We start from the raw sequence: 15,781 nt of genomic DNA on the forward strand, positions 1-15,781 counted from the left end.
AGGAAGGAAGGAAGGAAGGAAGGAAGGAAGGAAGGAAGGAAGGAAGGAAGGAAGAAAGGAAGGAAGGAAAGAAGGAAGGAAAGCAAATAATCATCTTATAATTGCTTGAAAATATCCTACATAGAATCCCACAATTAGTTAGTTCATTTCAGTGTCAAAATCCAAATAGCAATGAGGAAGGTAGATGAATAGATAACTAGGAAAGGACAACTGGTGCTTTGTCCCGGGGTAATAACATCCAACTGCATGCTTCCTCCCCACCATGAACATATTGTCCATCACTCCAGAATTTCATAGTCCTCTGCCAGGAAAATGTCATGTAGTAAATATCAGAGGTGAGAGGTGAACCTGAGGCTTCTGAATCTTGACCCTGTGCTCCTTCCATTGTACCATGATGTTCCCATATATCAGTTTAGCCTCAGAGGTTAAGGTCAGATTTGTTTGGGAGGGGGAAAAGAATGGTCACCGCTCCCCCCAAGAGGATTGCTCCTGACTTGGAGAAAGAGGGAGTTGTATTCTACCAACTGAATTTGCCCCAGGGATCAGAATTCCTGCTATATATGTCTGGGAAGGTGGGTGGGGTGGGCAGGGGCCAAGGTCCCCTATTTTGATTCCCTAGGTTATTTTTCTAAATAGGCGTAAACTCAAAGAATTCACATTAGAGACCTCCACCCCCCATACACACAAAGTACACATTATCCTTATGTATATGTCTCATCTCAGCTATGAAGTAGCAAAAGATGTGGTCTGGATCAGTGCAAAGTGATGTCTTCCATCATTCGCAGAAAGTGTAAACACCCTAGAAAATGTATTTTGTCTTCTCCATGCTTGGGAATTTGGTAGCGTGCCCACTGCTCCTTGATGTGGTAAGGAGTCATTGCCCTCAGATCAGAAGTTGGGGTCAAGTAGAGAAACCTCACAGAGTCTGGGGAAAACTTCAGTCACCATTTGGGCCACTTAGGAAAGAAGAAAGAGTTTCCTGTCTTTCCTTTGTATTCTTTCTCCCTTACCACTCCTATCCCCTACCCCAATTTCTCCCTGTCTCTTCCCCACTGCTAAGTGGTACACAAAGACTTCTGTCCTGTTCATTCTCTAGCTGATTCCCTACTGGCAATCTCCATTACAAGGCTGAACTCTGCCTTTCTTCCAATGGCTCCAACACAGTAGATCAAAGGTCTTATAGCTGCTAATTTTTAGCCTGTATTTATGAGCACAACTCTACTAAGGGTGTGATGATGCCTAGATCAAAGAGAGTGTCTTGTACATAAAGACTTCATATGGCAATTTCTCACCCATTATCATTTCATTAATTCTCCCCTAACACCTTCTTGCACCTTTCTTTCTAGGATACAAGCCTTGCACCCAGGATTAAAGCTCAGAAATAGAAAAGATCTGTTCTAGCCTTATGGCTAGTCCCCTGCTTCTTCCATAAAAAGATTCATTGACAATAAGTCTGTTTTCCTTGATACTTGTTCACAATATAGTCCTAATCTCATTATTTCCAAGGTCATGTCCCCTCCTTGGTTCCCTTTTCTATAGGCATGTCCAGTAGGAGGTGAGTTGTAGTTATAGGTATATATTTTCAAGATGCTACTTATATACCTCACTTTAGAGTCAGCACAACATGATGGATAGAGAGTGCCTTGGAGTCGGGATGATCTCGGTTCAAGGCCCATCTCTGACCCCCACCAATCATGTGACCCTGGAAAAATAACTTACACTAAGTGCTTAGAGCTGGCACATGGCAGGTGCTTAATGAATTTTAACTGGCTGATTGTTTGACTTAATCTCTCAGTGCCTTGGGCAAATTTCTGACTATGAATTGCAGAATAATTACAGATCTGTATTGGCAGTAGGAATTTCCTCACCAGAGCATTCTCTCCACCAATGCATTCACAGATCCAGACCAAATGACAGGTATGTCATTTTATACGACAAGTATGTTTCTGAAAAGTTGTGTATAAAATGAAGGGCATTTTCACAGAACCATCAAACATTAGAGCTAGAAGCAACCTTAGAGAAACATAATTTAACCTCTTCCTTTTATAGACAAAGATACTGTGTTCCAGGGCCAGTAGAGAAATTTACTTTGCAAAATGAGTAACTATAGGAATCTTTCCAATGAGAAAATAATTTTTTTTTAAATAGCCATACCTTTTTTTGCAAATCTAAATTTTCTTTTTTTTTTTTTTGCTTTTGGGAAGGCAATTGGGGTTAAGTGACTTGCCCTAAGTCACACGGCTAGTAAAGTGTGTCAAGTGTCTGACACCAGATTTGAACTCAGGTCCTCCTGACTACAAGGCCAGTGCTCTATTCACTGAGCCACCTAGCCACCCCTGCATTTTTGTTTTTTATCTGAGATTTTGTCAATGTTAGAGAACTCCCAGTATGGAAACTTATTCCCCCAATATAAATTAGCAAATGCTCTATAATTTACATTCATAGAGAATAGTCTGGGACCTACAGTTGTATGTACAGTCCTCTCTTTCTACTCTGCTATGCATATTCAAATGGTCATTTCATATGGTGTTTGCAGTTCAGAATAAAAATAAAAATGAATTTAAAACAAACAAAAAAAGAGTCATGACTTGTCCATTGTCACACAGCTGGTACTGTGTCAGAACTTAGGACTTGAGCCATGGTGCCCTAGTTTCCAAGGTCTGCCCTTCCTCTACCATATCAAGCTGCCTCTCTAAATGTTCGCACCTTGAATTTATTAAACCAGGGCATATCTATATACCCATCTAGTAAGTCCATTATAATCTCATGTATATGGACTGATTGGAACCAAACAGAATATGGATGACTAGGGAGATCCTAGAATGAAAGGTGAGCTACAAAGGTCTCACATGGCAAAGAGGTACCTTTCTGTTTAGGCTAACACACAGGGACCCATCCCTCCAGCAGGACACAGTTCTGAGGTGATAGAAACTCTTTATTAGTGGAAGTAGTAGGGAAGTCCCCTCATACAATAGGGCTATTCTGGGCCCAGGCAAAAGATGTTGCAGGATAAAACAAAGACCATGGATTCTCTAATCCATCCTTCTCGGCAGATCTTATCCTTGGCTCAATCAATTTTTAACCCAGATCATGGGATTTAGAACTAACAGAGACTATAGAGATCACATAGTCCACCTTCTCTACCTTTTAAAAGTGAAGAAACTAAGGCCCTATGGATTGAGTCACTTTGGCAAGGTCATACATTAAGTAATTAGCAAAGCCAAGATTTGAAGTCATGCTCTATAACTCCAAACCCAGAACTTTTTTCATCATACTATGCTTCTCCTCCAAGTTGGACAGCTTCCAAAATTACCCTGGACAGAAGAAGTTTTCTTTAACTGGAACAAATTCCAGTTACTGAGCAACGGAATATTGTTCCTCCATTGCCCACTTACTGGAATTTATTAGCTGGACTACTTTGTTTTTATTTTAAGCAATCGGTGTTAAGTAACTTGCTCAAGGTTACACAGCCAGTTATTTCTGGGTGTGGTGCTGAGTATCTGATTTGATCCCCAGATTTGATCCCCAGGTCATCCCAACACTGGAGCCAGTGCTCTTACTTGCTAAGCCACCTGGCCACCCCAGACTACTTTGTTACTCAGCATCCTGGGAGAAAGCATCACCTCCTCTTCTTCATTGTAGTAGTGAACCACCATGACCACCTTCATCTCATGCCCAAAGTTTTCCAGGATTGAAATACATTTTGCTATAAACTCTGAAACCCAGCTATCCCTAGGCCCCACCTGGAGGAATTAAAAGTTAGAAGGCACTTTCAAAGACAATTAGCCAGAGCTCAGACTAGGGTTAGACAACCTAGTAGCTGCCAAGGATATGACATTTTATATGTTGGAAAAAAGCCTTTCTTTGAGATCTCTAGGCATCTATTTTGTGAGGAATCAATATATGTATCATGGTGAAGAAAGGTCTTCCAGTCAGTAACACAGTGGAGAATAATTTTAGAAGTTGCCTAGAGTATGCAAATGCTTTGTATTATCACTGTATCTAGTCTCACCTCCCACACAATGAAGAAACCCTCTTATGTCCCTGTCGATGCTTATCCAGCTTTCGCTTGACTACTTCCAGAGACAAGAAACTTATTGCTTTTTGAGATGGTCCACATTTTGAGAAAATTCCTTCTTTTATTAAATTGAAACCTGTCTCCTTGCAACTTCTAGCCCTTTGTCCTTGTTCTCCCTTCTGGATCCATGCAGAATAAATCTAATTTCTATTCAGTATGATAGCTTTTTGAATATTAAAGATCATGATTGTGTCTCTTCTTAATTTTCTCATTTTCAACTTAGAGATTCCCAGATCCTTCAATGGTCCTACACATGACATGCTTTCCACATCCTTTAATTTCCTCTAGACACACTCCTGCTTCTCAATGTCCCTCTGACAAGGGAGAGGCCAGACAGTAAAAAGCATCCTCATTGTCCTCACCTGAGTGTGCAGCACATTCAGTTTTTCAGTGGCTTCCAGAAGCTCTTGTTCAGCCAGTCTCCGTCCACGCTCTGTCTGCTCCTGCAAAGACCGTAACTCATCAAATTCGGACTGCAGGATAGCATGTTGCCTCTCAGTCACCAATACCTTCTCTTTCAGACTTTCATTCTTGTGTGTAGTTTCATCTAACTGCACTTGTAGGTTCTGTAACAAAGGAAAAAAGAAATGGGAGGGAGGAAAGGAGGGAGAGAGAGAGGGAGAAAGGGGGAGAGAGAGAGAGAGAGAGGGAGAGAGAGAGAGAGAGAAGGAGGGAGAAAAAGAGGGAGGGAGGGAGAGAGGGGGAGAGAGAAAGAGGGAGAGAAGAGAGAGAGCATTAGGGCATTTAAAGAGCTATTACTGGCTAATAATTATTCAAGAGAGGAGGCAGGATGGTCAATGGAAAGAACCTTGGATTTGGAGCCAAAGGACCTCAGTTCAAATCCCCACAACAAGATACTTGGGTGACCTTGGGCCAAGTTTCTTAACTTCTACAGGTCTCAGGTTCCTCATCTGTAAAATATTGGGCAGGATGGGCTCAAAGATCCTTTCTGGCTCTATATCTATAGTCACAGGAATGGATCTTGGTATAGGATGTTGAGGATAATGAGGATTTTCCATCCCTTAGGCTGTTCCTCTATAAATAGAATTATTTAATTTCCTGGGGAAGAATATGGAAATACCTTGATTTGCATCTGTAGGGTATACAGAGATTTGGAGGCTGCTGAGGTCTGTCGGTTAGCATTGCTGAGCTGTACCTCTATCTCACTGAGGTCCCCTTCCATCCTCTTCTTTAGCAGAGAGGCCTCAGCTTGGCTCTTAGCTTCCAAATCCAAAGTCGATTGCAGAGAATCAATGGTACGCTGCTGGTCTCTCCTAGTTTTCAGATGACAGCCAGAAGATAAATGTGTGTGTGTGAGTGTGTGTTTGATTAAGAAGGATTACCTGCTGAGTCCACAGTGATTTAAGCAACAAGAAGAATTTGGGGTCCCTATTTTCTGAGCTAACAGAATTGGGTCTGGAATCTTTTTGCTTTAAAAAAAACCATGAGATTGACATATTAGGCTAGTGAATGGATGTACATCCCTAGTTTATTCAACCAGCATTCGATAGACTTTATTGTAGTAGGAAAAGCATTTGATTTGGAACAAGAAGGCTTAGATTAGAATCCTGATCCTGTCACTTGACTGGATGTGATACTTTCGTCAAGTCACAACTTCTGTGGACATCAGCTCTCTTCTCTGTAAATGAAGGCATTGCACTCTAAGGTCCATCTCACTTCTGACATTCTATGAATTTCTTCCAGTCCCCAAAACAGGATATTTAAAGATAAATAAGTCATGATCTCTGCTCTTAAGATGACAATCAAGTCTTAAATAAAAAGTTAACTTTCCATAACAATATACTAGAGTATTTAAAGCATAAAAAACAATTTTCTCTATCCACAATAGGTGCTTAATATTTGTTGAATCTAACTGAATTGAATACAGCTTCTATACATCTTAGTTTTGTCCTCCTGACAAGAGGCCTAGGGCAAACAATCACTCCAATTCTTTATACCCTGGGGTCAGCTCTGCATAGAGACATCCTTTCATACATTCAAAGCTGCTTCCCTGTCTTGAAATCTGCCCATGATCTGCAATGAAGAGATACCCCTGCATCTCTTTAGATTTTATGCTTGGCAGCCATCAGTTTTGTGAAATTATGAGCTGAAGACAATGGAGTAACTTGTAAAAAAATCTAACTTTTTTTGTAGGAAAAAATAGTTCTGTACATGGGGTATTACATTATAAACTCAGGACAACTCATAGACCAAAAGGTTAACTCCTACATCTGTTGCCCTTCTCTGCAAAAAGTTGATATGGAACATCCATCCAGTCATCACCAATATGTTTTCTCCCTTGAAATGTCATCCAAGAAGAGCTCTGGATTGCATGTTTGTCTTGAAATGTTCTCAAGAGGCTGTGTCAATGATTAGGCAACAGAATAAAATTCCCAGAGTCCATTCAAATGGCAAGGGAAAGAGAATGAAGAAGAAATTGTTCAAACTTTGTTCTTTCTCCTTGTGAAACATAGTTGATGGTAGCCATTGGAATATGAACTCCTTTAAGGCAAGGGACTGTGTTCTTTTCTTTCTTTGTGTAGGATTGTATCTCTAGTGCCTGGTATATAGTAAGAGCTTTACAAATGCTTGACTAACTATATTAAAGTAGAACAGGAAAGAACACACCAAAGGATTAGTTGAGAAATCCAAAATCAGAGATGATTTTAGGAAACTCCAATATATGATCTGAAAAATAGGTGAGCCAGTCACACACAAGTGTCAACGACTAGATAGATAGCCTAAGTGATACAATGGGAACCCCGAGAGGTGAAAAACCCAGAGGAAGCCTTCTGGTATGCTGAGTAGAACTTTTATGGAGCATCTATGGGAAAACATTGGCAGAAATTATACAGGAGGAGAAGGCACAGAGGGAACCCTTGTGAATGGGTGGAGGGAGTTATCCACATGAATGAAATCACCAGTCCATAAGAGCATCATATCTGAGAGGCTGCAGGGTTTCTTTGCAGCCACACAGTCTTTGCAGCAATTTCATTTGCAAAGGATGAAAGCATCCTGTTAGCTGCCCAGCAGTAAACCTGTAAAGGTGCAGGCTCTTCACTGTGCACTGCTCATTAGCAAGTTCTATGAATGGGGCAGAGCTTAAGAAGAACAAAAGGAGTCTTCATTTTCCTCTCAAAGAGTTCAGCAGCATAAACAGGAAAAAAAATATCAGGTGCTGGGTCAGAAAAAAAATTACTAGGAATTTGAATTAGGACGACTTAATTATGTTTAATAAAGTAAACCCATTAAGAACAAAGACCTCTTTCATAGACACAGGAGGAACTGAGGGATGGAGAGAGAATGGATATAGCTCATCCCCAACATATCTGAGTAGTGATAGGACAGAGGGCAAATGAGATGGAGACCCCACTGTCTCTGACTACAGGCAATGAGGCATCATGAAGATAGGGTTTGCATTCCAGAAGACCTGAGTTCAAATCTCACAATAGACATTTCTTAGCTGTGTGACCATCGGCAGGACACTAAACCTCTCTGAACCTCAGTTTCCTCATCTGTAAAATGAAGGGGGAATGATAGAATCTATCTCACAGGATTATTCCAAAGACTAAAAAGTACTTTACACACCTTACATAGACACGTCAACTGTTGTGAGAAGCAGAGGTTAGAATCAGAACATGGTAACATCATTGTTTGTACAGATGCATTACTACCTTCTTGATCCACTGCACTGGGTGAATATTTCTTTTTCATCTGTACTTCTTTTCTTTCAAATATTTCAATATTTCTTTCCACAATCCTCCCCCACCTCCAGTTCCTTTTCTTCGAAGTGTCAGACAAAGATAAGGAATAAGGGTGGGAGCACTGTGATGCAGACAGATACAGGTGGGTGAACTTAACATGAATTCTAAAGCTCTTACGTTGGAAAAACCAAGTGGTGTTTTTACAGCACCAGAACATTTCCTTCAAAGCTACTTCTTTTAAGAGTCATTCATTTAACAACCTTGAGTCAAAATCCTCTATATGGGAATATATTCTGCTCAAACTTTCCATTGTCAAGAGAACAAATAGTCGTGCTTAGTTTTGCGATCATGCTCACTTGTAAGTTAAAAGTAGAGAGATTTAATTTCTTTTAAAGTTTTATAAAAATCTACCACAGACAAGTGTTTCAGAAGCCATTCTTCATCTTTGACAGTGTGAATATAGCCATGCCAATCAATACCTTATATATAGATTCAATAAACCTTAAGAAATGTCCTTGAGTGTGTATATATGTATGTGTATATGTGTGTACATATATATGTAGACAGAGATACAGGATGAGTTGAATATGAAGGGATGATATCCAATAAATGAAATTAAGAGGTGAGAGAGGAATATATTGGGAGGAGAAAGGAAGAGATAGAAGAGGATAAATTATCTCATGTAAAAGAGGCAAGAGAAAGCTATTACAATGGAGGGGAAGATCAGGGAGGTAAAAGGGAATGAATCAATCTTATTCTCATTGGATTTGGCTTAAGGAGGGAATAACATACACATTCAATTGGGTATCTTACCCTACAGGAAAGTAGGGTAGAAGGGGATAAGAGGGGATGTGATAGAAGGAAGGGCATATTGGGGGAAAGGGTAGTCAGTAGCAAACACTTTTGAAAAGGGACAGGGTCAAAGGAGAAAATAGAAATGGGGGGTGGGGTAAGATGGAGGGAAATATAGTTAGTCTTTCACAATATGGCTACTATGGAAATGTTTTGCGCAACTACACATATATAACCTATATTGAATTCCTTGTCTTCCCAGTGGGGGTGGGTGAGGAGGGAAGAAGGGAGAGAATCTGGAACTCAAAGTTTTAAAAGTAAAGGTTAAAAATTGTTTTAGCATGCAACCTGTAAATAAGATATAGAGGCAGTGGGGTATAGAAATACATCTTTCTTTACAAGAAAGTAAAGGGGTGGGGAATAAGGAGATATAAAAGAGGGCAGACTGGGGAAGGGGTATTCAGTATGCTTGCCATCTTGGGAGTGGGAAGTAGGGAAGAGATGAGGAGAAAATTTGTAACTCAAAATCTTGTGGAAATGAATGTTGAAAACTAAAAGTAAATAAATTAATTTAAAAAAAAAACAAAATAAAACCAAAAAAATGTCCTTGAGGAAGCTTTCATTTCATAGGCAAATGACACTTTCCATGGCCAAGAATGGTTTGCCAGAAAGTCCCTCTACCTGTATATACCCACTACTAGAGGAGGAGAAAAAGATAAATGAAATGTGGTCAAATCTAACATCAAATGGAAAAAAAAATAAAAAGAAATCTCTATTTTATCAAAATGAACACAAGCATTTAACTGATCAAACATTAATTTAAAGTTAATTCCTCCTAGCACTATTACATCTCTAGATTTGAAGAATATTGGTCTTATTCTCTCTAATTTGTCTGATTTCATTTTAAGAAACCTTTGTGAATTAATTAACTAATAAAATCTGGTAAGAACCAAAGTGGCAGTTAAAGATTTTAAAGATGAGCTCAACTCTTGTTGCTTAGCAATGGGATGAATGGAGCCATTCTCTGCCAAAAAAAAAAAGTATAAGGCAAAAGAGAAGGATTCCAAGTCACAACTGGGCATCTTCATTTGGACCCACAATGCTTCTGTCATGTTTGCAACTTTAGAGAAGTAGAAGAACTTCCTGGAAAAGGACTACAAACAGAAGAGATGATGGAGTAGTTATCGATCATGGAATGGTCATTGGGTTCTTTGGGCTATGCTTGGTCTTTGTTAGCATCTACCTCCCAGGGTCCTTGTAAAGATAAAATGAAATCACATTTGTCAAATCAGCCAGTTAGTCAATAAACATTTATGAAGCACCTACTATGTGCCAGGTGCTGTGCTGTCAATAAACGTTTATGAAACACCTACTATGAGCCAGGTACTGTGCAGTACTGGGAATACAAATGCAAAAAAGAAAGACAATGCCTCCCCTCAAGGAGCTTACAGTTCACTGGGGGAAGACAACAACCGAAGAAAGCTGAAAAGTGAAAGGGGCTGGGTGGGGGTACACAGTTCAAAGGCATGATGAAAAAGTCCAAAGAAGTAAAATTAAATGGGAAATGAAGAGGTGCCTGACCTGGAGATCCTCCTTAAGTCAGAGTTTGGGAGGGAGTTTTCTAATCCACCCCCTATTCAGAGGAGTCCCAGGGAGCAGAGGGTGCTGATAAGCTGAGTACCAAGCACTTTGCAAACTTTAAAGCACTGTATAAACACTAGCTATTATTTCGGTGGTGGTTGTTTCAGGACATATCTAAAGTCCTCATAGAAAAAAAGTCTTTTAAAAAAATCTACTTCATCTATTCCCCATCACATGACCCAGTACAGTAAGAACTGTACAAGTTTCATAAACTTGTGGAAAGATAGAAAGTTCCTTTACCTGAAGTGGTCCCACAACTAGAGGGGGGAAAATAAATGAATATGGGGCCAATCCAACACCAAATGAAAAAATAAAAGTAAACAGCCATCACATCAAAATGAACACAATTATTTAACAACTCAACATTAAAACTTAAACCAGATAAAGTAGTCTGAACTCATCTTTTTAACCAGCTAGGCCCTACTAAATGTTATCCCTTTGGGCCTCTGCTATTAATATATCACACACGGAGCATAGTTCTCAACCAAAAATGCAATTTCTATTTTCCCTTGATTTGATTTAGTTCGGTTTAGTTAGGATTTGAAGGATGTGACTGGTGTTTGCAGAAGACCCATCATTCATCTAATTAACAAGTTAAGTCAACTACATTCATGTGTTAGTAGCTGGGGCTTCCTAACAGATAAATTTTTCCTCTGTCTTCTGATAGATGTCTAAGATTTAACTGATTGATCTCTAAGCAGACTATTAAGACCACACCCCCTTCTGTGAGACTAGCAGAGGTTCTTAGGAGAAAGGAGAATTCAGTCAGCAGTAACTATTACTATTAGCAGTAACTAGACATCAATGACAAAGATCATAAAATTTCAGGAAATCATATGCAGTTCCCCACTAAGAAAAGGTTGAAATTCCCTGCGTTAGGGTGTCATAGAAGTGTCTCTACCTATACACTTACCACCCAACCAGCTAGCCAACATTACCATCACCATTAGGTTTCCAGATGAGATAAGTATAGAGGCAGCTGAAACTGAAATAGAAAATTGTCTCAGGATTATGGTTCTCAAATCACTAGGCTTGGACAAACTATACCCCAGGGAACAGAAAGAACAGACACATATGACTGATTAACCACTGTCTTTCATTTTTTAAAAACTGTGGTGAACAGGAGAAGTGATACAGGATTGGAGATGGGCAAGTCATTCCAATTTTCAGAAAAGGGAAGAAGGTAGAGTTTGCAAACTATAGACTAGAGAGCTTGACTTTGGTTCCTGGAAAAATGATATAATATTGAAGGCATAGTTCATGACTACTTATGTAAAAAAGTAACAACAGCTCAGAAACAGTATGGCTTCATTAAGAACAGGTCATCCCTCCACCCCCTTTTGGATAGGATTTGGACTGGTAGATCAGGAAAATGTCATAGACGTTGTCAAGTGCCTTACTAAAATGTGTTCGTCTCCCATGATATTCTTAGACAATACTGAAACAAATATTCTAGAGTAATAGTCATTAGGTAGACTCATTTGAATGACCAGATCAAATTACCCCTTAAATGATCATGTAAGTAGTTATATTTACATGTTGAATCACCCCTGCAGAACATAAGCTCCTTTGGGGTAAAGACTACATTTCATTTTATCACTGTATCCCAGAATCTAGCAGCTACCACTAGGTATAGTATTAGGTACTTGTAAGAAGAGTACCTAGTACATACTTAATACTGTTGCATGTCTTGGATTAGACCTAAAGAGTCCAATACTAATAATTAGTAGATGTCAGTTTGGAGGAGGAGCTCCAGAGGAGTGCCCCAGAGATATGTCCTTGGGTTTGGGGAGCAATTTCATCAATAATTCGGAGAAGGAATAGGTAGCATGCCTATCAAGTCACAACCTCTCAACATCAGTTTCCTCTTCTGTAAAATGGAGACAATAGCAGGGTTGTGATGATCAAATGAGATGATATAGGTAAAGCACTTTGCTTTAGCGTTAGCTTGAATTCCAATGTTAGCTATCATGATGATCACATTTGTAGATGTTACAAAGGAGAGTTAACATGTTGGACGAAAGAATCAAGATCCAAGTTTGACCAATGGACTAAATCTATTAAGGTAAAATTTAGTAAGATAAATGTCTAGTAATATCTCTTTTTTTTTTAACCTAAGTATATGAATTTATATCACTTTGTGTGAAAAAGATCTAGGGTCTTGGTCAGCTGTAAGCTTAGTATGAGTCAAAGGTATGAGTTAGCAGAAAGCTCACACAACCTCAGAATGCACGAAGGAAAAGTATAGCATTGAGAATAAGGAAAATGATGTGCCTGTTGGACTGCACAAATAGAGAGTACTATGTGTTATGGGTGCTGTGCTTGGGGAAGAACACTAGCAAGCTGGGCCACATGCTTTCAGGATGGTGAAGGGACTGGAGGAGCTGAGGATTGGTTCAAAGAACTGTCATGATGAGAAAGAAAGATCTCATTCTCAATGACCCCAAAGATTGCTTCTACAATCCTAAGAACTAGGGATGTTTAGTAGTATGGGGAAGAGAAGTTTTTTTTTGGGGGGGGGAGGAAAGATCATACTAGCTATATTCTAGTATTTGAAGGTCTATTATCTGGAAGAAATATTAGGTTTGTTCTATTTGACCTGGAAATATGAGCAAATGGTGGCATCTGTAGAGACAGATTTTAGCTGGATTTAAGGAAATCACACCCCTGGTCATCGGAATAGTTCAAAAGTTGGATGGATTGCTTTGGGAAGTAGTGGGTTCCCTATTACTGCATGGCTGCCTGTCACTTCAAGCAAAGGCTGAATGACCACTTGTCAGAGATGATTCTGAGGGAATGACTACTCAGGTTGGGGTTGGAGAGACAACTTTTGAAATCCCTTTCTTCTTTTTCCTGCTTTGATTTTATTGTTTTTAAAAAACAGGTTTGGGACATGATAAGAAATTACTATGTGACATTTTCTTTAAAAAAAAAACCTTCCACATTCCACAGAAATGGAATAAATAAATATTATTTTAAGAATTCAAAAGTTTATACACATGCTTATAAAAATAACTGTTAGAAGAAATTAAACAATTCTGAGATGTCCATGGAGAAAGAGGTCTGGGTGAGGAAAGGCACTTTCAGCCTTAAGAATCTAGGCATCCAGGGGGCGGCCAGGTAGCACAGCAAGTAAGAGCACCGGCTCCAGTGTTGGGATAACTGGCCGTGTAACCTTGAGCAAGTTACTTAACCCTGATTGCTTTAAAAAAAAAAAAAGAATCTAGGCATCCTGAGGTATAGAACTGGTCCTGGAGTGGGGAATCTGAGGCCTTGAGGCCATATGTGGCCCTCAAGGTCCTCAAGTGTGGCCCTTTGATTGAGTCCAAACTTCACAGAACAAATCCCTTTAATAAAAGGATTTGTTCTGTAAAACTTGGACTCAGTCAAAAGGCTTCACCCAAGGACCTAGATGGCCACATGTGGTCTTGAGGCCACAGACTCCCTGCTCTGACCGGTCACATATCACTTCTAAAGAACCTCTAAGAAAGCACTCCCTTGTGGCCTATTGAGAAAAGTTCAAACTCTTAGCTTGGTATTTGAGGTCCTCCAGAATCTGGCAACCTACTTTTCAGCCTTCACTCAAACTCATTTACTCCATATAAAATATACTTCAGCTTAACTGAATTGCTTGTCATCCTTTATGCACTTTCCCACTTCTCTGCCTTTGCTCATGCTGTTCCCTATGCTTGGGATGCCTTTATAGCCTACAAATCCCCTAAATCAGAGGTGTCACACACATGCCCCACAGGCTGCCTGTAACACTCCCAAGTACTGTCTGAATCAAAAATATAAAATGTAATTGGGAAATATTTAACAAAATAAATAAAATTATGAGAAAACATAGATAACATTACATTTTAAAACTGAGTCAATATGTGTCCCCTGTACATAAGGAATCCTTATGTACAGATTTATGGCCCCTGTTTCTGTTTGAGCTTGATCCTCTTGCTCTGAGGTCTGGTACAAATGTCAGCTTTCTCTTGAAGTCTTTGCTGACTCCTCTAGTGATGATTTTATCCCTCTCCCAGAATTTTTGTAGATTTTCTTTACTCTCTCTTATGCATTTACACATTATTTTGTATTATAGTAAAGGAAAATAATATATGTCCAAATGACAATAAACCCCATGAGGACAGGGATTTATCTTTGCATCTCTCCCACTGGAACCATGCTCCACACATGAATAAATGTGGCTTGAACTGAATTCCTGTGGTTCTATTTATTGCTAAGCAGTTTTAGACATCCTATCCTGTTTTACCCTTGGATGTTGGTTTCTTTGATTTTAATGCTTATAAGCCCCTCCTATTTTGGGGATACCTTTATTATCTGCTTCTGGAATCTGGCCCAATCCTCCCAAATCCTTTCTATTCATGACCTACCATGACTTAGGAGTTATCATGTACTCATAGACAATAGCATAAACTTTGCCATCCTCGAGTTCCAGGAACAGAGAGAGCCATGTGGCCACTGCCCACAGCCACATAGAGTGGGGTCGGGCTATGAAGACATTCCAATGTCTGTTCTGAATGTATCTGTTATTATAGCTGCAGTAAATCATTGACCAAAACTTTTGAACAGCTCAGTCGCCACTCTCCTGCCTCCCCTTTGTTCAGTTCTTCATTTCTTGCCTAGCCTTTGGTACTTTCTTCTCCAAACTGCTAGATAGCTGTTTAGATCTACTGCTTCCTTTGCACTAAAGATTATAATAACTGGCAAATTGCTCCATACCTCTCACATGTGCCTGATGAGATACAGCCTCTCTGAGGATTCATTTTTCCTTGGCTGAGTTTATTTATAGGTATTCATTTGACACTACCTGAAATCATTTTATTTAACTGCACAAGAAGGCATTTATTTTCCTCCTCCTCAAAGTAGGGCAACTCTTGAGTCCTAGTCTTTCTGCCTTTCACCAAGAATGTCCATTTGGACATTGACATAGGGCCTTAGAAGGAGAAATCAATCATTCGCTACAGTTCATTGTTTAGGCTCAAGTTTTCATACACTAGAACATAGGTAACCTGAAGCACAAGGTACAGCTGAATTTTGTTTGACATCCTCATTAAAAACTTGACCCAAGTAGGAGTTTCATTTGTCAATGGACTATAGAAATGAGCCAATTACAGAATATATTTGAATGGTTTTGAATTTATAAAAAGTGTCTTTTTCCTTTTTATTTTAAAAAATATTTTCCAAACATAGGAGGAGTAACTATCCGTCAGCTGAACAGTAGACTTGAATTTCTTTCTTCTGCTGCCAGTGGAAGAAGCTCTCTTCCTAACAATTGAGCAGACAACTGAGGGAAAGATTGAAAGTGTACATATGCATTCCTTAGGTATGTTTGTATATCATAAGCCCAAGTAACCCAGGAATAGCAATGTCCCTGTCCTCAGACTGCCTTCACTGCTTCCAGCTCAGACCCTGAAAGCCATCATCCAAGGGAATGACCCCTATGGAGAACAGGCTCAATGTTCCTACCACCAAGACCAGCTGCTGAGCAATGACCAGCAATGAAGTAGTCAAGCCAGTCTAGCTGGAGATAAAAAACACCTTGAGGGACGAACAG

The 15,781-nt window shown here is 39.6% G+C and overlaps 1 protein-coding gene across 1 annotated transcript in view; it reads right to left on the reverse strand.

Moving 5' to 3' along the window:
• MYH15 (myosin heavy chain 15) overlaps positions 1-15,781 on the reverse strand; it is a 100,578-nt gene that overhangs the window by 24,533 nt on the left and 60,264 nt on the right. The window contains 2 exon segments of the mRNA XM_069069910.1: positions 4,441-4,644; positions 5,160-5,352. Of these exon segments, the coding sequence (XP_068926011.1) occupies positions 4,441-4,644; positions 5,160-5,352 (397 nt within the window).

The sequence above is a fragment of the Petaurus breviceps genome, unplaced genomic scaffold (genome assembly GCF_028583685.1).
Source record: "Petaurus breviceps papuanus isolate PSGF00001 unplaced genomic scaffold, PetGlider_PUasm1.0 90792, whole genome shotgun sequence".
Lineage (NCBI taxonomy): Eukaryota > Metazoa > Chordata > Mammalia > Diprotodontia > Petauridae > Petaurus > Petaurus breviceps.